The 13087-nt window shown below is 38.7% G+C and overlaps 1 protein-coding gene across 1 annotated transcript; it reads left to right on the top strand.

Moving 5' to 3' along the window:
- The first annotated feature begins 229 nt into the window (after positions 1-229).
- On the top strand, positions 230-12807 carry LOC124129144 (synaptogenesis protein syg-2-like). The gene is made up of 15 exons (XM_048385003.1): positions 230-926; positions 2683-2792; positions 3294-3590; positions 4717-5028; positions 5684-5980; positions 6548-6829; positions 7086-7358; positions 8488-8778; positions 9130-9459; positions 10075-10371; positions 10608-10748; positions 11024-11042; positions 11287-11330; positions 11617-11703; positions 12770-12807. The coding sequence occupies exons 2-15, from the start codon at positions 2735-2737 to the stop codon at positions 12805-12807; spliced, it is 2766 nt and encodes a 921-aa protein (XP_048240960.1). The 5' UTR covers positions 230-926; positions 2683-2734.
- Positions 12808-13087: the final 280 nt, after the last annotated feature.

Here is a 13087-nt window from a genome sequence, read left to right as displayed (position 1 = left end):
ACCTGGCTTCATTTACAGGAGGAATATGTGCACTTGTGATGTTTATTTCAACGTTTTAATTAAGTATACCTTGTGACCATTACATTTACTTTATAACAACTGCTCAAGGGTGTTCACTATTATATATTAAGGATATTTCATGTTTAGCTCTCCTGTCTGAATAAGCGAGCTTATGTCATCGAGTGTTTGTACCTCGTCCAGTGTCAGTCGTCTGTCGTGCGTTATAAACATTTTCTGCTCAGATACCTCTTGAGCAATGAAGTTGAAACTTCACATGCTTGTTTCAACTACTGAGGGCACTCTAATTTGTTCAAGAGACTCAAATACGTTTTTGTCGAATATAAATTTTCTGACTTTTGAGCTTTTATTTACCTTCATTTTACCTTTGCAGTTTTTGGCCGTATTTAAAGCTGAAATATTTGTTTGACAATTCTAATAAAATGTGGTACTTTTTCAGTTTAAACACATTCATGTTCCGTTCTTTGCGATGCTTTATTTTATTTATCTTTTTTTTACCTTTACCTTTTGACATTGTATGGCTCTGCCATAAATGACATACTGCTTCTTTTTTCATTAGATTTGTGTGTCAGTCTTTAGTCCTCTGTTGTTTTTTCAGATACTATTTGAATATCAATGATTCCATGCACTGGTTATTTGTCTTTTTTTCACATTTGACATTCTTGACTATGTATATACCAGTGTACCTAGGGTGCCGTGCAGTATTACTACGTTTTGCATGCACGGACAATCAACTGCTCTTGATGACCGAAAGATTTCATCTTCGACTTTTCAGACATGGCTGAAGTGTTGAGCCTGAAAGCTTAAGAAGTCTGGCCTCATTCTCTGATCAAGCTCTGGGAATTCTTTCGGAAAAATCACTGGACACATAGAGTCGAAACCTTAGGAAGATGTGTAGGACTATTATGGTAAAATTTATTTCTTCTAATCAACATCAATACTCTCAAAATGATGAAGCTTTTGCAAAAAAAATCTCCGCTTTTAGTCTGAACGGCTCTAATTATAAGAATTGATACTTTCGTAGAATGATTAGTATTACAATGGAGTTGAGATTTAAGCATGGAATTTGAAGAGGAATTAAAACAACATACATATTACAACGATCAAGCTGAAACTTTATGTGAATGATAATTATTACAAAGTGAGGATAGAATATATGGATGAACAACTTTATAATCCGGAAGTTGTTTTTCCATTTATCATATTATAAATCATTTGTGTATCTATATGTCTTATCCTTTACATAGTACTCCAATATATAAATATGTGTGTTAAAAATAATTAATTCACCACAATCTGCACCCTCTGGCCACTATTGACGTTGTTTGGAATATAAGAATCTTAGAAACTGCTTTCCTTAAAGCTGCGATACGAATGATGTGCTACTACATAACAAGAATAAGCATATTTACTGTGCTATTATTCTGTGCTCCACCATCAACAAAACCAGATTTCACAGCGAAATTTTCTTTCTGTTGTTGATCGTACAGTTGTGGTGTACTAGACTTCATTCATTGTTTGTGTATGAAATAGCGACGCGGCGCCTGCAACGCGCGGACCGTCTATGGGCTATTGACAAGCCAGAAAGCCAGTTGGAAAGTCGGCCAATATGTTCAATGTTTCGCATTTTGTGATATGCAGACCATGGAACAGGCGCCAACTAACGCAAAATGCCCTTTACAAATCGTCATATTGCCGACAGATGCCGATGGTGTGCACAACGTCGAAACATTAATCGTCGCATGTTTTCAGATGAGTCCCGATTAAGTTTGCGCTTCCTTGATAGGTGTGGTCGTGTCTGGTGACGTCGAAATGAACAATAGAATGTGAACCTTAGACCTCATGACAGATTTGTCGGTGGATCGGTTATGGAGTGGGGTGGCATTAATATGACTGTGCGAACCATCCTTCATATTGTGCCGGGGCGGTCGGGTAGCCTAGTGGTTAAAGCGTTCGCTTGTCACGCCGAAGACCCGGGTTCGATTCCCGACATGGGTACATTGTGTGAAGCCCATTTCTGGTGTCCCCCGCCGTGATATTGCTGGAATATTGCTAAAAGCGGCGTTAAACCATACTCACTCATATTGTGCAAGGAAGAGTCACTGGACAATACCTACTGACACCCTTCGTGTACACCACCAAAACGATGACCTTGATCTTTGTCCGAAATGTTATAGACATGTATTTGAATAATATCTATTGCGTCCAGAAATGAACATCAAGAACGTTATAGCTGGTCAGGTGTTCCCCAACGGCATTGACTGACTTTCTGATATGACATGCATAACGCCAACATAATCATCCGAAAACAAACCTACTACTTCTTAAAAAAACTGTCATCGTTATCTTTTTTTCGTTTTTGTAAACATATGATACTATTGTGCTTGCTAACATAAGAGACATCGATGATTGTGACACTTCCGACTGCAATTGTAATATATTGGTTTGCTTATGATATTGGTAAGCCTAAACATGATATGCTTAAAATACATGAATACATAGACATCGCAAAATTGAACATATAAGTGTGTATTCAGACGCATTATAATATGTTTACATATGTATTTTTAGACAAAATTAAGTTTGAATCACATGTACGAGAAATTATGACGAAAAGCAGTAACAATGATAAGGAATGACGTTTTCGTTCCTTTAACGAATCAGATGGGCCAGGCAAGCAACCGCCATCTAATCAAATAGTCCCCCCCTAGACTATATGATGCTGTCTCAACTTCTGAGTGCTCTGCTTCTGATGCCGTTTGCATCTTGTTCAGGTAAGTTTAAATATTACACATAAAAATCGGGTCAAACGAAAGTATACTCCCATATTTGATGGCGAAGAATGAGACAAGAAATTGTTATTCGATCGTAATGTATTTGATACAGGTATCATAGTTGTAAGTTTTAACCTTAAGATTTCATTGTTTCGGCGACCGTTTTCAGCCTAGTAACGTCTCAACGTTTATGTTCTTCTATCGGGAATGTTTATTATTACCCAGTCTTTGAATCACAAGCAAGAGAAATTTCACCTTTGCTCTTCATTTGTTGCATAACGTGACATTTCAAGTATCTAAACAAATACCGCCGTGATATTGCTGGAATATTGCTAAAAGCGGCGTAAAACAATACTCACTCTAAACAAATATGATTAAGAACAATGCTAGTGGTGACGTTTCCATAGCCTTATTTGATTATTTCGGAAATCTTAATGCCATGAAGGATTAAGATTTTACGTCCATTTTCTAATGGAGGAAACGTTATAACTTTTCACCTAGATGTTACATTGAACGGATCATCGGAATACGCAGTCCTGGCGAAGCCGTTCCAGTTTACCTGCACTACAACCAATTCGTCTCTTGCAAATCTTCTGATCTTCAAAAGGAATAACGACATTGTTTGTACCGTGTCTCTAAAGCGCTGTGAACAATTTAGCGCTACTCCTGGGTACATATGTGGCTGTGGGTCGAGTGGGGATTATTACATGACCATCACCATGATCAGACTGTGGGACAATGCAAGTTGGGCCTGTCAACATAAAGAAAAGAGTGAAAGCCTCTTACTTCCTGTCTACTGTATGTATGGGGTATATTTATTGATATACAAGGTTTCTATCCAGTACACAGAGGGACATCTAGCATTAACTTAATTTTGATTTACATTTATCTCTATTTTTTGCAAGGTACGCATATGTCTAAGTAATTTCAATATAACTCTTCTTAAAGTTGCTCTTTAAGTTTTGTTGCATATTAATGACTATTGTTGTAAATATGTATCCTATATAAAGCTGAGTAAGAATATTAGTTTGCGTCATGTATATTTTTAAATAGCTAACTACTTGTTCTTAAACTTGTTATTATGTTAATATCTACCAGGTGCATTGAAGGTGATGCCCAATCCAGTGTTAGACGTTGTGTAATATTACTGCAAGTACACCTCTACATGTGACTAAAAAAGAAAGCATACGAGTGCAATTTATTCTGACGTACTGCTATTACTGTGATGCTAATGTGATGACGTAACTTATGCTGGGGCATAGGGCAAGACAAAGGGTATTGTAGAACATGATCTTCAGTTGGTCTAGGTTTAGTGTCTGGTGGTGTAAAGGCAAAGTTTTATGTAAATTGATAACGGTGTCGGTTATTTTATTGTTATATTTCGGAGGCAACAATGCAGTTTACCGGGCGGACCCCGAGCTCTACCATCCTCTAAATTACCGCGCTATAGTGCCACCGCTGTCTCGTTATACCGTTACCGTGCCTCACGCTTTGGTGACTCTCGCTTCACGATCCAACACCCGTTTTCGGTCTTAGGGAAACTTACACATCTTTACAATCAACACCCGTTTTCGGTCTTAGGGAAACTTACACATCTTTACAATCAAACACCCGTTCTCGGTCTTAGGGAAACTTACACATCTTTACAATCAAACACCCGTTCTAGGTCTTAGGGAAACTTACACAACTTTTCGATCCAACACCCGTTTTTTCGGTCTTAGGGAAACTTACACGTCTTTACGATCCAACACCCGTTTTCGGTCTTAGGGAAACTTGGGTTAGGGTTAGGGTTAGGGTTAGGGTTAGGGTTAGGGTTGGGTTAGGGTTAGGGTTAGGGTTAGGGATATAGTTAATTGCATTCGTTACTGATTGCTGTTGTTTTTCGAACTAGGTTGGCTGATTTGAGAATAATTTATTTATACAGTTGGACCTGTTGGAGTCAACATATCTGGAAACAATCAAGTTATTGCCACTGACGACCTAACCCTTATCTGCACAACAACCAGTTATGTCAGCCCCACCCCAGTCTTGACCTGGAGGAACTCCACAGATGGGTCTGTCCTCTCTGGTTCCAGTTCAGTTCCAGTGGGACCAGCACATGATGGGGGCTATGTCTACAGATCCACCTTGATCCTCACTACCCAGTGGTATCAGGATAACAACACTATCACGTGTGAAGGTAGCAGCATAAAGACACAAGACAACGTCTCGGAGTCAGTCCTCCTGGACATAACATGTAGGTAGCCTTACCATGAGGTACAGAGCGAGGGAGATATTACTATAGGTTAACTGTTGCAATTCCGGATGGAGATGGAACAAGCCAAACACTTGCCATTTCACAAGCCATTTCAAAGAAAACGAGACCGCCTCCGTGGTCAAGTGGTAGAGCGTCCGCTCGGAGAGCGGAAGGTCCGGAGTTCGGTCCCCGGCCGCGCCATATCAAAAGACGTGAAAAGATGGTACTTGTTGTTACCCTGTCTGGCGCTCGCCATTAAGGGGTGAAAGCAAGGACTTGGTCGGCTCGGAGTCAGTATACTGTGTCTGAGTGGGGTATTCATGTTAAACTGCGGCATGGTATTTCAGTGGGCTAGCACTATAAATTGGCATCAGTCCGGACTAGTACAAGCAGCCACACACACACACACACACACGTGCATGCACGTCGCTACATAAGTGCAATAATCTTGGACGCGACGTTAAACCCAATTTCACCTCACCTCACCTCAAAGAAAACGAATGTGTTTAATCATGGGAGCATACACTGGAAAACAATTCATTCAGACGAATCCCATACTAAATTTAAAGCACCGAGATAGACCTGATGAACATGATTCAGGTTTAAAGTTATGAGTGTGTTTGTAGTTTTGATCAGTATCGCCTTTTCGCTTCAGATCCCCCTCAAAACAGACCAAGCATATATGGTATTGAAAACACTCCGCTATACGAAGGGGACACCATAACACTAATGTGTCGCGTGACTGGCGGGAGACCTGTCGTCAGCAAAATCATCTTTACCTGTCCTGAAGCCAGTCAGAATTCAACAACAACAAATAACGGCAGTGACACAAGAGTCACAAGCCTTACTTTTTCCGTGACGAGGAAACTAACATCTGAACATTGTCTTTGTTCTGCTGAACATTCAACCGGGAAATGTCTACTTACCGCCAACATTACTAAAGATGTCTATTGTGAGTATGTATGTATGTATGTATGTATGTATGTATGTGCGTGCGTGCGTGCGTGCGTGTGCGTGCGTGTGCGTGCGTGAGAAGTGAGTGAGTGACCGTGTGTTTGTGTGGAGTATGTGAATACATTCCACATCATTTACTGCTGATTGTTTAAGTTAGAGTCCATACATAATGTACAAGTTCACTTTCCATCTTTCATTCTGATGAGACCAATCTCCTTAGTGTGCATGTTTGTCTTTCATATTCCTGTTAATTGGAAGATTCCATCGCTTTGCGAACCGTTAATTGTACGAAACAAAGGCAAATTTCGGATTTGCGAGTGTCATTCGTGTATTTGTGTCCCAAAAATGTCATTTGGAACCGACCGAGTTAAGGTTGTGTCATTGTTTTTTTTTATAAATCTGGGATTGAGAAAAAATAATGTTGTCATGAAAAGTCTTTCCATCCGAAATTTTCAAAAAGAAATTTCAAATGTAACACCGTTTTTAAAAGAATCAGATTGCACACTCTCGTTTAGTTTAGAATTATGTTGCACACCTTCTATTCAATTTTGCATCTATTTTACAGATCCCCCTATTATAGGTACCGTGTCCGTATTTCCGACTCTACCTTGGGTGGAAGGTGGGAATGGTTCCCTGACGTGTGTCCTCAGTGATGTTGGTAATCCTGAAGCGACATACATATGGTACAGAAATAACATCACAATTCTCAACACCAATCAAATTTGGCCGTTGTCAGCCCTGAAAGACTCAGATAATTCTATAGATGTCAAGTGTCAAGCTGAAAACCAATTTACAATTGACAAACATCTTTCTTTGGAATCTCCGCCTGTTACTCTCAACGTCTTTTGTAAGTGTTGCATTGAAAACATATTGATTTGTCGTATATAAATGAAAAAACTGACTTATGAATGTTGTACTCTCTCAAAAGTCACTATCACATTTACACGTTAATTGATATATATCTGTTTAAGTAAATATTTGTCCTAAACTGCAAAAATGAAAACATCACGTTTTAACGGCTATTCTGACGATAAACAAATCAAACCATAAACATGTGTGACGTATAATATTGCAACACTCATGTATTGTTATATATTTACCAGTTTCTCCGCAAGTTGAAATCTCCCCGCCTGTGAGAGTCACGGTTATTGAAGGTACACCACTCAGTGTGAACTGCACATCTACGAGTAACCCACCAACACCACCAACGGGATATCAGTGGGCGTTTGAGTCAGGCATTGAGTTTAATGGGTCATTGCTGTTCATATCTAATGTCGACAGAAGCGATCATGGAGAGTACACGTGCAATGCTACAACACAAGCGGGGTCGTTTGGAACAATGTCTGGGTCGGAGACGATTGATGTTATTGTCAACTGTAAGTACAAACACTTAGCCCTTGCCCAAAAACGATGTTGCCATAATAGTGCGCTGTGAAGTACAATTGAAGCTCAATCACTGATGTCTCAGAGCTGATTCTCATCTGCATTAGTGTCAAGGTCTTTTGGGAAATTCTGAATACAAATAACTGTTGACCGGAAGCTTATATATTCTTCCCAAAGTAATTCTGTTCTTCACAATAGAAGTAGAAATTTCACGCTTTTTTTATGGATAACATCTTATTTAAGTCTTTGTCACGACGTTTCAGAGATACTTCTTGTTCCTTCATAACGTGAATGGTGAGTAAATGCATCGAGATCATATATATGCACTTACACAGCATTCACGTTTCAGAGCTACTTCTTGTTCCTTCATAACGTGAATGGTGAGTAAACGTATCGAGATCATATATATGCACTTACACAGCATTCACGTTTCAGAGCTACTTCTTGTTCCTTCATAACGTGAATGGTGAGTAAATGTATCGAGATCATATATATGCACTTACACAGCATTCACTCGATCGAGGAGCAAGAAGTTGCCCCGCACGGTTGTGACAAAGAAATAAAACGTTGCGATCCATAAAAAATGTCATTTATTCATGGTTTTCGAACTTCTAAATACTTAGCAAAGACTTCAAGAGACAAAACCTGTTAAAACTATAGTACGTGTTACCCTGCCAGACGCTCGGCATTAAGGGGATAAAATGATACGACTGGTCGGCCCGGAATCAGTGTCTGCGTCAATGTTAAACTTCAGCATGATATCTCAGAGGTCTAGCACTATAAAAGCAGGTTTATTTCGGACTAGTATAGACAACCACATACACACAAATAAACTCTCCCATAGACAAAGAAACACGAACTAGAGCGCATCTTTGAACCCCATTTCACTTCCCCTCATAGTCCAATTTAGATCTATCGCTTTCATCTACCGTTTTGAGTATTGATTGTTTATTTAATGAAAGGTGTTATGATCAGATTCTTACACATCTGCTATTGTAAAGACAACAATTGAATGTAAGTTCATGTTGGTAGTTTATTATCTTATTCTGTGTGTCGTCATGTATGATAATGGTTGTTTGATAATGAAGAAGAAGAAGATGAAGTTTCATGTTCTTCGCCTAGATGCCCCTGACGTATCAGGGAATAACGTCACACAGAATGAGACAAAGCGAGCTACAGTAAGATGTCAAGCTGATGGACGACCCGGAAACGTCACTTTCTCTCCTTTTGTACACACGTGGAGGGGCCAATTTATACGTAATGTCACAGGAACGAAAACGGGAGGACAATATGAGAAAAGATTCACATCGCGTTTTGAAGACTCTGGCTTGTACGCATGTGAGGTGACTAATGGAATTGCTGACATACGGGGGGAAATTCAACAAGTTGCCAACATATCAGTACAAATAAACGGTAAGTTAGAGTAGCCTTAAATATGAAATGTTAAACCAGGAAGAGTGTATTTGGATATATAAATCGAGGTGAACCTGACACAAAGACACCTGAATGGAGTTTGGTTTATACGAAGTAAGTTACAGATGCGCTTTCAACTATAAAGAATGTCGATGCTATTGCAGTTGTCATAAACAAAAGTGATTTAGGATCCGGAATATCCAGTTGGAATTTTGTGATTTGTGTTGTTCTCGATCAGTCCCAAAGCCTGCTAGGTGCAATCTGCTATATTTTTCCACCAAAATCGCAACTGGAATTGGCTGTAAACAACAGTATTTTTAAAGTAATAGTGTGTCTTGTATATAATTGTAGCCTCCCCTAAACTCGCCGTTGGAATGAGGAGGGACGAACGTTTTGGCAAAGAGGTAGGAGACAGCGTGACGCTGTTCAGGACGTTCTACATCCAACCGAGATACACAAACTACTCCTGGCTTAAAGGAGAACAGAGACTGTCCAGCAGAACGCACGTTGTTGAGACCCCCGTACAGCTTGATATATACGGGGTCATAGTCGAAGACATGGGCTTTAATTTTACCCTCAACATTGGTGGTTTTGACAGCAAGCTTGACACAGGACGATATGCATTAACGGTGTGTAACGTTATCAACTGTCAAGCAACCACAATTGTTCTTGTGGCTGCAGGTAAGTTTGTCATCACTTCATTTGGATCATATTTGATGTATTATTAGTTATGATTTGTAATTTATTCGAATTTCAAATTGATAAAATTGATACATTCTTTTAGTTCTTGTTTATGCATAAGCTTTGGTGATAATTTCAAATTGTACGTAACTGTTAAAACGATCGAGAAAAGTGTACGTGTTCGATTACATGTCTTAACGTGGTGCTTATATGTGGATGTCTACATTTCACTGCTGGGATTGAACCAATATAAAACTTTGTTCTGACATATTCTGAGAGGAAATTAACTTTTAAATAGCTTTACATGTTCTGGCAACGATAGATAATCCACCACTCCAGTATTCATCTTGAAACAAGAAATACGATACATCAATGTGCTATTTGTATAAAATTGCGTTTAGAATTACATTAAATTAAACTTGAAGACGTACAGTGTTATTACACTTGGGTATTTGTCACGCTTGTTAATCCAGCATTAATCGGTCATAACTAACAAAAAGAAATATTCGCAAACTGGTAATATGTTCATTTGTTATCGTATAGTGTCAAAACCATTTAAAATAATTTTTTGAGTGATAAAATAACACACTTGACAGATATGCTTTTATCTTTAAGGAGCCCCCGATCAACCCACACAATTCAGAAGTCTGGAAAACGTATCAACAAATGCTGTATGGTTGTCATGGCAACCGAGGTTTAACGGAGGTTTCCCTCAACAGTTTGTGGTAGAGTTTCGCAAGTGGGGTTCACAGGCATGGACGTACTTCAACACCTACAGTGATACAGGGGCTAAACAAGTTGTGAAAGTAGACAACCTGCACCCGGGAGAAACATACGAGTTCCAATTACATGCCATGAATACCAAATATGAATCCGAGGATCGTGTTTCACTTAAGGCTAAGACACTAATGGGTAACTACGGTCTGCTGTAATGACAAAAACATCATATTTAAATTTTTACAAAGTTTACATAATGTATGGCTTATTTTGAGCTTCCAATTTTAATAACATATCAGGGGAATTATAATACTCAATATAAATGTCCCCATCAAAGTTAATTACATTGTAGAATGAATTTGCATTTTTGTTTGAAACATTTCTCATTATCGTTATTTTAAATTGAATTCAATTGGTTTCATTTGTCACAGATGCACCAAACCATGAGACACCAGCTGATAGAACACTAATCGTTGGTGTGGTGGTTCCTGTACTCCTATTGGCCATAATCACAGGTGTCATTACCGCAGTGCTATGGAAGAAAGGATGCACATGCGTCAACACCGAAAACGGTAAATAATGTAATCCACATATTTGTAACTCCAACTGTCACTGTATAGCAACCTAAATTGAGTGTATCTTATTAATGAATACACATCTTATTCGGAGTTTTTTATGTAAAGTCACCTCACATTTTAAGAAGCGCTTTTGTTGAAGAAATATTGTCAAGTTAGACGTGGTACTTAACACCTTATTTCAGAATCTTGGAAACTTGAGCTCATAAGTAAAAATACATTTGGATGCAAATGATGATTTCAATGTCTGTAACATTTTTCGTCTTTTACAGAACATATGCCATCCGAAAGGTAAACCTTTTAAACAGCATCTAATATTGAAGATAAAGCGGTGATGAGCATGGGCTTATTTAGCATCATGTTTGGTCAGATGTAATCATATATCTTATTTACTAGTAATTCGAGAGTGAAACTCAAAAACATTAGTGTTGATATATTATCTGAGACGTGTTATTTGTCAGGTCGAGATGTCTGGAAAACGCGAAAACTTCAATTTAACGATGTTTCATTACCTGCATATGTCTTGTGGTTCTAGCGTTCAATCGGAGGACACTGAGAGCACACCCTTTATCTACATTGGTAAATACCTTGTTCTCTATTTGTATTGAAAACATATTTAAACTGGACTCTGATAACACCAGACTCATCTGGATGATAAACATCGATAATGTTTAACGTTTGAAATACATTTCGATAGGATTGGTGTGTGTTTATCCACATGGAAGTTTGTATTCTGATTCGTGTATTTGGGTTCAATATTGAAGAAATCATTATCATGTATGTATTCTAATTATGAAATATATTGCAAATGGCAGTTTACTTCAAGAAACGTGGCGTTAATGGTGACTTTACCATATGTTTATAGACGACATCCCAGTGGCAACTCCGAAATACTCACACTTACAAAGACCTATCACTGTGAGCTACACAGAGCTGGAGATAACCAGTCCAGGTATATTAAACCATCGTTTTTAACAAACACGTCTTCGACATGTTGATGCAATAGTGGATTATGTGATGCTGTTACTGATGTTTTAGAAATGTAGGATAAAACCAATCTTGGCTCACAGGATGAGAGGCAAATTTAGATTCGTGAAAAACTTTTAGAAATTGTTATGAAAGTTATCAGCTATGCTCACATGAATAGGAACTAAACATTGTTCATTTCAACAATTGTATGTTTGGCATCCATGACCACATTACATGCATAGGTAAGGATAACATGTGTCACAAAAGGTGATTTTAGAGGTTTAATATTGTATCATGAGCAAATGTGTGACCCTAGCTGATTTGAATAGGGATGTACATATAAATCCATCATGGTTCAAGGACTTGCTCTTACTTAGATTGTTATTTGAAGTTCTAAAAGACGGCCATTTACACTCATTTCAGACATTGTTGTGTATTTGACCATGTCCAAACTTTCATCAGTGAGATACAAACGCTAGTTGTCAACAATTTGAATCGATACGTTTCATAAAAATACTTCAAAGATGGGAAACTGTAAAAATTGACATTGCCAGTGGGACCAGACGGGCCCTTATGCTACACTGTACCTCTTTCACTTAGAAGGAATTGAGGAGGTCTACGTCATGCATTACGCTGACTATCGGTACCTTGTTTAAGTACCCTAATTAATTTGAATGTAATTACTGATGATCATTCAAAGGGGCACTTTGAGAGAATTGTCATTGATAAGTATTGTGCAGCAGCAGTGTTATGTCACACATTGTAGACACGATTTCTGATGTCACTGACCATCGCTTTGCGAACAAGTGATCAAGGGGGGGAGCGAGTGAGTACGGTTTTACGCCGCTTTTAGAAATATTCCAGCAATATCACGGCCGGGGTCACCAGAAATGAGCTTCACACACTGTACCCATGTCTGTAATCGAACCTGGGTCTTCGGCGTGACGAGCGAACGCTTCAACCACTAGGCTACCCGACCGCCCAAACAAGTGCAGTATTGTGTGTTTCGCACACGGTGAATGATGTAATCATGCATACATATTTTTCAGACAGCAGTGAGTATGTGGCCCCATGTATACTCATCTGACGGAGAGATGCTAGCGTTATCCCACGTTTCAGACGGAGCTCAGGACAATGACTACTATGAATTCGTCAATCAACTACCGGAGAAACCTGCTGATGTTATGGAATAAGGTAAAACATATATATACTCAGTTATGCATTAGTGATTTTGGGTGTGCTGCATGCTCACACCATTATTCATCGGCTTATAATGTTTTATTCCAACATAATGTAGGTCTTACTGGACATGCTTTCACTTTTCGTGAATTCCAGGTCATCACTAATTTTCAGTGATCCATTCACAT

This window comes from Haliotis rufescens, unplaced genomic scaffold (assembly GCF_023055435.1).
Source record: "Haliotis rufescens isolate VD_foot unplaced genomic scaffold, xgHalRufe1.0.p SCAF_53, whole genome shotgun sequence".
NCBI lineage: Eukaryota > Metazoa > Mollusca > Gastropoda > Lepetellida > Haliotidae > Haliotis > Haliotis rufescens.
This window is presented reverse-complemented; position numbering and strand designations above follow the sequence as displayed.

Bases quoted from the DNA above. Each gene is read 5' to 3' on its own strand.
- LOC124129144 (XM_048385003.1), top strand. From the start codon at position 2,735: ATGATGCTGTCTCAACTTCTGAGTGCTCTGCTTCTGATGCCGTTTGCA. The intron at 8,779-9,129 runs GTAAGTTAGAGT...ATATAATTGTAG, and splicing joins CATATCAGTACAAATAAACG to CCTCCCCTAAACTCGCCGTT. The intron at 11,331-11,616 runs GTAAATACCTTG...ATATGTTTATAG, and splicing joins CACACCCTTTATCTACATTG to ACGACATCCCAGTGGCAACT.